General features: G+C 41.4%; 1 protein-coding gene across 1 annotated transcript; it reads left to right on the forward strand.

The window, feature by feature from the left end:
- Positions 1-5,289: 5,289 nt before the first annotated feature.
- LOC140955304 (uncharacterized) lies at positions 5,290-8,385 on the forward strand. Its single transcript, XM_073407659.1, has 7 exons — positions 5,290-5,511; positions 5,594-5,754; positions 5,847-6,009; positions 6,367-7,596; positions 7,669-7,791; positions 7,875-8,273; positions 8,356-8,385. Exons 1-7 carry the CDS (start codon positions 5,290-5,292, stop codon positions 8,383-8,385), a joined length of 2,328 nt encoding a protein of 775 aa, XP_073263760.1.
- The last annotated feature ends 3,114 nt before the right edge of the window (positions 8,386-11,499 follow it).

Raw genomic sequence — 11,499 nt, forward strand, 5'->3', positions numbered from 1 at the left:
ACTAGGATTATGGCTCCTTTAAATGAAACGCGCGTTTTATTCAAAACGACGCCGTTTCAACTATATAAATATTAAAAAAAAAAAAAAAAAAAGGCAAGCCCAGAACGGGTCGTTTTTGAACTGACACTGTTCAATCTTCCTCCTTCCCCCCGAGCAGAGCAGCAGAAGGAGACAAAACCTTTTTTGCTTTTTTTTCAAAACTTCCTCTCTTCTGTCTTACACGGCTACCCCCACCACGCACCACACGGAAAGATCAAATGGGCCGACCACTTGCCGGTGATTGAAGGTCGCCAGCTAATCCAAAGGCAGCCGGTTCCTTTTTTTTCTTTATAAATAGAGAGAGGGCCGAAAGAGAGCAGAAGGACCCGAAGGATAGAGAGAAGAGAAATATACTGCACGACAGGAGAGTTGGGAGAAGAGAAAAAACGCGAAAGCAGAAAAGAACGAAACCAAAAACAGGAAAAAAAACCGCAAGGGAGGAGAGAGAGAGCCACCGAAGAGACAGAGAGATCCTCTCGGAGAAGAGAGCAACACACAGCGTCACGTCCTGAGGCTTACGAGCCCAGCGCCACAAGCTCCACCAAGCGATCGCCTCCCACGCAAGGTGCACCTCTTCCTTTTCCCTGCATCCTTTTTTTTATCAATGGCAGCCATTTTTTGCCTCCTGCATGTAGCATGCAGGAGGCGGGGGGGCGAGAAAATAATTCTCCTCCCCCCGCTGGGCCTTAAGCTGGCCATGCTGGGCCAAGCCCGATGCTGGCCCAGCCTTGCAAGCCCAAGAACCCTGGCCACTATTTCGTTAGCTTTGGGCTAGACCTCAGGCAACCTTAGTCTTGGGCGAGACCGGCCAACCTAAGTCTTAGCCGAGACCGGCCCAATATCATTACGGGCCGAGACCGGCCCGCCCCTTTCCTTTTTTGGGGCTGAGCCTGGCCCATTTATTTGGGCCCGGGCCAAGCCTGAATATTTATATATATATGATATATATTATATTGTGTATATATGTTATATATATATATAAAATATATTTATTATAAAAAAAATATTTTAAAAAAAAATCTTTAAAATATTGTGATTTTTCGGCATTTTTTTGTCAAAGTGGTTTTTAATGTTGGTTTGTATTTTTTTATAAACTGTAAAGATACAAAACCAGTGTTAAAAAATACCCGATTTTCGTCAAAACATCAAAGATTTTTTTTAAATAACAAATGTTTTTTTGCCTTCAAAAAAAATTTCCTAAAAAAGTCCCTAAAAATATTGTTTGATTTTTTCTGCATATTTTTAGCAAAGAGGATTAATATTGGGTTGTATTTTTTATACCGTAAGGATACAAGCTCAGTATTAAAACACCTGATTTTCGTCAAAGCAAAAAAAATATAATATTTTTCCCAAAAATTGTTTTTGTTTTAAAATACGGCCTAGTATCTCCAATATATATATATAAATATTATAACATCATATTTTCATACAACAAAGAAAATATTCAAAACAATATATGTATTAACATGCATTTTGGGCTTTAATAACCAGTTTATTCAAGCCATGAGAACTAGGCAATATTTCAAAAATTCTAAAAAATCTTTTTTTGCTTTCTTTAGTATTTGGGATTACGAATTTATACGTAAAACGTATTCCTAAATATTATTAATAAAGTTTGGTATATAGACGTTAGAACAATTAGGATTTTACCCGATAAGATAAAAGACCTTCTTACCGAGGAGGATTTTTCTTGAACCATAAACAGACCAACGACTAGAAGTATAATAACACCTTAGTTTTTTATCAGATAATAAAACAATGCAGCTTACCTTAGTAGGGCGTATTTGGGGTGCTAATACCTCCCTTTACGCAACCAGTCTCCGTACCCGATCTCTGAGACCAGTTAGGGTTCCTAGTGACCGAAATACTAGGTGGCGACTCCAAAGAACCAAATAATAAAAATTTTCGCCAGTCGAACCCGCAATTGAAAAATGGGTAGATGTATATTTTTTTAGGGTGCGACAGAATGGCGACTCCACTGGGGACCTTGTAGACTAAGCTTTGTTTTTGTCTGATTTATTTGTGTTTTCCTGTGCTTATTTTTTATATGCCTTTCCTTTTATTTAATCGCGTATTTGTTTTTATTTTTACGCGCATTTATTCATGCATTATATACAATTGTCTCATGCATCACTTGCCTTAATTTTGAAAAGCACACACAAGCCTTAAGTTAAGTGGGGAATTAGCGATTTACCCTAGGACTATTGGTCAGGGTTTAAATGCGTGAAACACCCAACTCATATCTGAGTGCCTGCTTGGTAATGGTGGACATACGTGTCTTAACTGTTCCTAGCAACGCCCCCATACTTCTTTACGAAGAACGTCACTGGGCAGATATGAGACCCTTCGAGACCAGATAGAAAAACTACCCACTCTCACGTAATAAATAGAGCTTGTCTTTAGGTTATGAATTTTATTTTCATTTGCATCATGATTAATTGTTAAACTCATCAACTCAGGTTTTGAGCTGAAATCATGACTAAGTACCTCTCTTTCCAAGAATATGGACAAGAGTCCGAGTTGGCTCAGATTGCCGAAGGAAAATGCCCAAGAATCGATGCTAGTGGGTTACCATGCATTACCAAGGTAAATCACATGGTAAACGAATTAGGAAAGTTACTGCCTATTATGGAATATGTTGACGAGACTCTGTTTGAAAGGCGATATGGGAGAATTGCACACATAATGAGATTGCCTGTACAAGCAGCGGCGATCAAAGCCCTTCTGAATTTTTGGGATCCCAGTTATCGATGTTTTACCTTTGGAAACATCGATATGACACCCACCTTGGAAGAGTATGAGAGAATTCTGGATTTTCCAAATGCCAACCACAGAATCTACCATCGACGCAGATTTGAAGACACAGCTTCGGAAGTAGTCAGTTTATTAGGCTTGGGAAAGATCAGCCAGTGTAGAGTCGCCGAAGGGGGTTTTAAATGGAAGGTCATTGAAGCCCGAATGAAGAAAAATGTCGAAGAAGGCAAGATGGGAGACGAACGATATAGGTTGGTGGCCTTCGCCATTTTTGGACTAGTGTTGTTCCCTTCTGAAACCGGGGGTCATCAGTTTAGAAGCAGCAAGTGTTTTCGTCGAATATGAGCATGATCGGATTAATCCTTCCTCAGCCATCTTGGGGGAAACCATGTTATCTCTAAATCACTGCCGAACACATGGAAAAGGAGCTATGAGATGTTTGCATCCCTAATGTTGTACCTATGGATAATCAGTCATATCGAAGCACCAAGAGACATCTTCAACAACTTTTGGTGGTTTGACTTGCGACCGTTAAAGATTACCATAGATGAGACTTGGAAGAAATTGGGATGAGAAGACATGGAGAGATAAGTATGTAGCATTGCCAAGGAGCAACTTCAAGTGGAAAGCACCATGGATGAACAACGCTATTTGCACAATGAGTTGTGGAAGCAAGATATGGGTGCCTTTGATTGGTGTAACCGGTTACATCAGCTATGCGCCCATCCCTTGTAACAAGGCAGTTAGGCGGAATGCAATAATACACCAAGAACCTTGGGTTTAGCTGATTTTTTTCGGTTTATTCAAGCATCAACCATTCACTGAAGAAATGGAGTTTATCCGACAGGATTGGAAAAGACCCTTGAAGGTGAAAAGGGAAGAAGGAAGCAGTTTTGAAAACCTCATTCAGCCAGAATTACACAGTTTGGAGGAATGAAGATTCTTCTGAAGTAAAGGGTCTCTCTACACAAAGAACAGTCGGAAACAACGATAGAACCACAGAAAAGAAAAAGAATGGATGATGAGGAAGATCTAAGACAGCAGCTAGAGCAGTGTAGAATAGAGCTCAACAAAAGTAAGGGGCGACAACAACTGTTAGAGAACCAGCTAGAGGAGGAAAATACGATAAGGGTTTTTCTTGAATCAGCGTTTAGAAAAACAAGAGAAGCAATTAATGTCTCTAAATGAATGGCAGAAAAGGGCCAGAGGTAGCTGAAGAAATAACAACGGGGGTCCAGGCTGAGTTAAGGGCACGAATAGCTGATTACGACGAGTTGGTCAAGAAGAATGGGATAGCAGAAAAAGAGTTGGCTAAGGTCAAGAGGTCAACAAAAGGCGTGAATGTTGATAAGGAGACGATGGATTCTTTGAAGAAGGGAAGAAGCCTTCTTTTAAAGAAAGTAGAAGTAGAAAAAGAGAAGAATCGTCTAGCCAAGCTCGACATAGAAGAAGAAAGGAAGGTCAGAGCTCAATACACGGTGCAACTGGAGGAAGAAAGAAGTGCGAGAAGGGCCGCTGAGTCTGACATGAGAGATTACCAGAAGAGAGTTGAGTCTTCAAAAGGAAGGATGATGGCTTTACAATCAGAGATCGAGGTACGAGAAGAAGAGCTAAGGGATTTGAGAATCCACTACTGCGAGATGGAAGAGGAAATGAGTAAGGCTAAGCAAGAGCGTCAAGAATGCCAAGACTACATGGACAACTTTGCAGTTCAAATCAATTCCAAAACGGCAGAGCTGGATATCGAAAAAGAAGAGCTACAAAGAACCAGAGATAAGTTGGCACAATCAGAGGGTATGGTGCGAGTATTGGAAAGAAGCAACGAAGCCTTAGGAGCCAGCAACGAAGCAATAATTGAAGATAACACCGTATTCCATGCCAGAAATAAAGACACATGGAAAAAACAGGTTGAGCAAGTAGCCCGTTATGCAGAAAGGTTGCAACAACAAGCCACCCAAGTCGGAAATGATACTTCAAAGTATCGAGAATACATGGGGGCAATGGCCTGTTTTATTGGGGATTTAGCTAATAGAGGAAATGCTTTTTAGAGGTAGCAAATGTATAGGACTCTCTTTCCCATTATTGTTTTGTATGAGCAATTTTTTTTTTTAAGAAGTCCATGACGTATTTCCTTTCTTAATGTTTTTGGTAAGCCACTATGATAAGAACTTGGCAAACCCTCCTTTATGGTAATCGGGTCAACTCAGAAAATCTTGCTTAAAGGTTACGAAAGTCATGAATCAGCTCGTAAAATATGCATATATAACATTACATATGCATCACATTCTCATCACATATTTTTTAATTTATCATATGCATTCCAGATCGTGAAACATAGGTCCCCCTTCCAAAGTCCACTACACTCGGCAAAGAGCAAGAATGGAAAACGAAGGAAGGGCACAACCAGAAGCTCAGTACCAAAGAGAACTTGAAGGAGTTCGGAATGATGTGGCACACTTAACCAGTATGTTAGAGCAAATATATTAAGAGCCAGAGATGGAGAGGGAACATCCACTCAACCTAATGAAGCAACCAGCAGCAGCTCAAATTCCTGTCGCACCTATAAACATAGGGGCAAATACACCAACTAAGCAGAGTCCTGCTCGGCCCATCCAAATCCCTATTACACTGGATTTAACAAACGAAGATCCACATGACTTTAAATTCTCTAATCATGAAGGAGATGATAAGTGGACTGCCCTAGAAGAGAGGCTAAGGGCAATTGAAGGAAGTGATTTTGTTTGACCCAATTAGGGCCGCTGAAGTATGTTTAGTACCTAATATTGTCATTCCAAAGAAGTTCAGAGTGCCGGAGTTTGTTAAGTATACTGGGATGGAATGCCCGAAGACCCATCTCCGCTCCTACTATAATAAGATGGCAGAGGTTATCCACGACGATAAAATGTTAATTTACTTCTTCCAGGATAGCCTGACCGGATCGGCCCTCAGTTGGTATATGAGGTTAGACAATATTAGGATCAGGAAGTGGACGGACTTGGCAGACGCTTTCTTTAAAGCAATACAAGTTTAATCTAGAGATTTGCTCCTGATAGGACCAGCCTGATTAGCATGGAGAAAGGAACTCAAGAGTCCGTAAGGGCTTATGCTCAAAGGTGGCGTGACCAAGCTATCAATGTGCAACCTCCGCTGATAGAGACAGAGATGGTGACTTTGTTTGCAAATACTTTCAGGGCTCCATATTATGAACACCTTATGGTAGTTCAGCACAACATTTCTATGATGTTGTGCGGATCGCCGAGAGGATTGAACAAGGGATCCGAAGTGGGAGAATTGCAGAACCTCTAGAGAAGAGAGGTTTCATTGGAAGGAAGAAAGAAATTGAGGTGAACAACCTAGAAAAGAGAAGCAAAAACTATCAAATACCTACCCCCCGAGTCACTAATATTAACTTTTCCCAAACCCCCCACTCCAAACCAGCCCAATCAAATGAAATTCCCAGCAAATAACCACAACAATTACCAAAGAAAGGATAAGCAACCATCAGAAGAACAACTACCTCCTTTACCAATAACCTTAAAAGAATTGTATGCCAAGCTGTTAAGTATTGGGCAGATAGCTCCCCTACCCATACCACCTATGCAACCACCTTTCCCTGCCTGGTACAACCCTGAGGTGACTTGTGAATACCATGCTGGTCACGCGGGCCATAGCATTGAGGCTTGCTTTGCTTTTAAAAGAAAGGTGTTACAACTGATCAAAGTGGGATGGGTCACTTTTGAGGATTCACCTAATCAGAATTCAAACCCTTTACCTAAACATGTTGATGGTAGGGGAGGAGTGAATACCATGGAGATTGGTAGCAAAAAGAGGGTGTTGAAAGTGACCATGGCCAAGCTTTACTTGATGTTGGTGCAGTCTGAACATTTGGAAGAAACGACTGAGTACTGCACAAGGAAAAGTAACTTTTGTCTTTTCCATAAAAAGGAAGGGCATCACATTGATGAATGCATTGAATTTCATCAAAAAGTTGCAAGAATGCTAACTCTAGGAGAGTTGAGGATTGAGGACGTAAGTGACAATGAAGAGGTAGAGATGATAGAGAAATGTAGAATCCAATCAACAACTAATGGTCGCTCAAAACTGGTATTAACTAGGCCCTCATATGCAAGCAAAGTAAACTATGGAGGGATGCCTGAAGATTATGGTTATACTTCGAATATCGAAACTCCTTTGCCGCTGTTCCGAACTGAGATAAGTGGGCTAACTCGGAGTGGTCGTTGTTTCACACCTGAAGAACTAGAAAGACAAAGGAAGGCTAAAGGCAAGGAGGTGTTGGACCTTGATAAAGAGTTTGAGGTGAATAAACCTGTGACTGAGGAAGAAACAAATGAGTTCCTGAAATTGATGAAGCATAGTGAGTACAGTATAGTGGACCAGTTGAAGAAGACCCCTGCTAAGATCTCCATCATGTCATTAATACTCAGCTCCGAGCCACATCGGAATGCTTTGCAAAAAGTATTGAATGAGGCCTATGTGCCCCAAGATATTGAGCAAAAGACTATGGAACATCTAGTAGGAAGGATTCATGCTGCCAATTACTTGTATTTCACGGAAGATGAACTTGACGCTGAAGGAACTGGACATAACAAACCCTTGTATGTCACGGTCCGATGCAAAGATTGCCTCGTCGGCAAGGTTCTCATTGATAACGGCTCGGCCCTGAATGTGTTACCAAGGCATATGCTAGATGAAATGCCGATAGATCCCTCACATATGCAACCCAGTGTGATAACGGCGAGAGCGTATGATGGCTCATCAAGGCCAGTTGTAGGGTCAATTGAGGTCGAACTAGCTGTGGGTCCACAAAGTCTTTCTAGTAACCCTTCAAGTGATGGATATCTACCCTTCCTATAGCATGCTGTTAGGAAGGCCGTGGATACATTCGGCGGGAGTGTCACCTCTTCGCTACATCAATGTTTAAAGTACATTGCCAACGGTGTCCTGGTTACTGTTAAGGCTGAGGAGACTATATCGATGGTAAAGAAATGTGGCGGTTCCATTCATTGAAGCAGAAGATTGTAAGGACGGAAACCTTCATGCATTTGAGGTTGTGAATACAGAGTGGGTGCCCCGAGAACACTGTGGTGAGAAAGCCAGAAATCTCGGAAGCCACTAAAATGGCCGCTAAAAGCTTTTTGAAAAACAAGATTCCTTTCCCATACGATATGGAGCAAGGAAGGCCTGAATGGATGGGTATAATCAAATTGAAAGCTGCAGAACAGAGGTTTGGGCTTGGATATAAGCCCAAGAAAGAAGATTACAAACGAGCTGCTGGTGCAAGAAGGGAGAAGAGAATGGCTAGGATTGAAGGAAGGAAGCCTGAAGAAGAAAACTTAGCCATCCCTCCAATCAGGATTACATTTCCAAAGGCCGCCTATGTGATACAACCTGCTGGGGGACATGGAGACCTCTTTCAGAAGTTTTCTTCAATGAACATAAACACCCTGGAGGAAAATCAAGTCAAAGACATTGCTGAGAAATTTGAATCCGAAAGGAGGATTGAAGAGCTGCCACAATTAACCATCCACACTTTGGAAGAAGTCACCGTCAAGACTTTTGTTCGGAAACTAGCCGAAGGGGAGAAGTTCCAGAATTGGGAGACCCAAGAAGCTCCATTGGTTTTTAAAATGTAATCAACAATGATTTGTTGGATTATATTTTTATTTATGTTGTTTGCCTTTTTTTTTTTTTTGTTGACAATCGAGGCTCAAGATGTCAATTGGATTTTATTTTGTTATGAGCTAATCTTTTGTTTTTAATGAGATCATGCATTTTCAAAATTCATCTTGATGTCTTACTATGCATTTACACATCACCTTCCGCTTTCAGGAACCCTGAAAGTGGATCCTCCACAACAACACCTGCACTTTACATTGAGAATGAATGGCCAAAATTTAAAGAATACATAGTGGCTGTAGAAGATGAGGAATGGGAGGAGGAAAACATATGGGAATTCAAAAAATTAATAGAACAACACGAACAGGCTTGGAGGCCCGCTAAAGAGGAACTTGAAACCATAAATGTAGGCAATGAAGAAATCAAGCGAGAGCTAAAGATAGGGACTTTGATCACCCCTGAAGCAAAGGAAGAGTTGATTGCACTGCTCAAAGATTATGTGGATGTCTTTGCCTGGTCCTACGAGGATATGCCTGGTTTGGATACGGACATTGTAGTACATAGAATACCACTGATGGAAGGATGCAAGCCGATTAAGCAGAAGTTAAGGAGAACTCATCCGGAGGTCTTAATCAAGGTAAAAGCGGAAATTGAAAAACAATGGGACGCTGGTTTTTTGGAAGTAGTGAAGTATCCACAATGGGTGTCAAACATAGTGGTGGTACCCAAAAAGGAAGGTAAAATCAGGGTTTGCGTGGACTTTAGGGATTTAAACCGGGCTAGCCCTAAAGATAATTTCCCTTTACCACACATAGATATGTTAGTTGATAATGCAGCACGCAGCTCCACATATTCCTTCATGGATGGGTTTTCAGGCTACAATCAGATAAGAATGGCGCCAGAGGATAGGGAGAAGACAACCTTTGTAACACCATGGGGAACCTTTTGCTACAAAGTCATGCCATTTGGTTTAAAGAATGCTGGGGCCACTTACCAAAGGGCTATGGTGACTTTGTTCCACGACATGATGCACAAAGAGATTGAAGTATACGTGGATGACATGGTTGCTAAATCTAAAGAGGGAGAGAATCATGTCCAAATATTGAAGAAATTATTTGAAAGATTAAGGAAATATAAGTTGAGACTTAACCCAGCAAAGTGTTCATTCGGGGTGAAATCCGGTAAGCTGTTGGGGTTTGTGGTGAGTGACAAAGGGATAGAAGTGGATCCTGAAAAAGTAAAAGCTATTCAATCTATGCCACCCCCCAAGACTGAGAAGGAGGTGAGAGGTTTCTTAGGAAGGTTGAATTACATCGCTAGGTTTATATCCCATTTAACCGCGACTTGTGACCCGATCTTTCGTTTGTTGAGGAAAAAGAACCCTGGAATATGGAATGAAGAGTGTGATAAAGCTTTTGATAAAATCAAGCAATACTTGCTAAATCCACCTCTGCTTGTTCCTCCTGTCCCAGAGAGGCCATTGATTTTATACCTAACAGTAACCGAAACGGCAATGGGATGTGTGCTTGGGCAACATGATGAAACCGGAAGGAAGGAAAGGGCCATTTATTACCTAAGCAAGAAGTTCACGGAATATGAGTCTAGGTATACTATGATTGAGAAGCTGTGCTGCGCACTAGCATGGGCTACAAAGAGATTACGTCAGTATATGTTGTATCACACTACATGGTTAATTTCCAAGTTAGACCCGTTAAGGTACATTTGTGAAAAGCCTTATCTATCTAGCCGAATTGCAAGATGGCAAGTTCTTTTGGCTGAGTATGACATAGTATATATGACAAGGAAAGCCGTGAAAGGGAGTGTTATTGCCGATCACCTGGCTGACCATGCTATGGAAGATTATGAGCCGTTAAAATTTGACTTCCCCGATGAAGATGTGTTTGCAATCGAGGAAGAGAAATCAGATTGGTGGGTTATGTACTTTGATGGTGCTGTAAATGTATGTGGTAACGGAGCGGGGGCAGTGATAATCTCTCCTGATAAGAAGCAGTATCCGGTTTCAGTTAAGCTGCAGTTTCGGGTGCACCAATAACACGGCTGAGTACGAAGCTTGCATTCTTGGTTTTGGAGGCTGCATTAGAGATGAACATAAAAAAAATAGATGTTTATGGAGACTCAATGCTGATTATTTGCCAAGTGAAAGGAGAATGGCAAACCAAAGAAGAGAAGTTAAGGCCTTACCAAGAATACCTAGCTAAGCTGGCTAAAGAATTTTGAGGAAATAGAGTTCACCCATCTGGGAAGGGAAGGAACCAGTTTGCAGATGCTTTGGCCACACTAGCATCTATGGCCAAGATAGACTTTGGGCACAAGGTACAACCAGTACACATCAATATTAGAAATAACCCCGCTCATTGTTGCTCAGTCGAAAGAGAAGTGGATGGAAACCCGTGGTACTATGATATCAAGAATTTCATCCAAAACCAGGCATATCCCATGGGGGCATCCAAAATCGACAAGAAGACTTTGAGAAGGTTGGCAATGGATTTTTATCTGGATGGGGAAATTTTGTATAAGAAATCATTTGACGGGACTTTGTTGAGATGTTTGGATGAATTTGAGGCAAAAAGCACGGTACGGGAAGTCCATGAAGGGATTTGCTCAACTCATGCTAATGGACATGTGATGGCCAGGAAGATACAAAGAGCCGGGTACTTCTGGATGACGTTAGAGAAAGATTGTATCGATTATGTCCGGAAATGTCATAAGTGCCAAGTATACAGTGACAAAATCAATGCTCCTCCAGCTCCTCTATTTAATTTAACATCTCCATGGCCCTTCGCGATGTGGGGAATTGATGTGATTGGACCGGGTAAACCCAAAAGCTAGCAATGGTAATAGGTTTATTCTCGTGGCTATCGACTACTTCACAAAATGGGTAGAAGCTGGGTCATTTGCTCATGTGACGCAAAAAGTGGTGAAGAAGTTTATTGAGAGAGATTTGATATGTCGGTATGGTCCACCAGAAAAAGATTATAACGGATAATGCTCAGAATTTCAACGGCAAGATGATAATAGAGCTCTGCACTAAATGGAAAATCAAGCATT

The sequence above is a fragment of the Populus alba genome, chromosome 1 (assembly GCF_005239225.2).
Source record: "Populus alba chromosome 1, ASM523922v2, whole genome shotgun sequence".
Taxonomy (NCBI): domain Eukaryota; kingdom Viridiplantae; phylum Streptophyta; class Magnoliopsida; order Malpighiales; family Salicaceae; genus Populus; species Populus alba.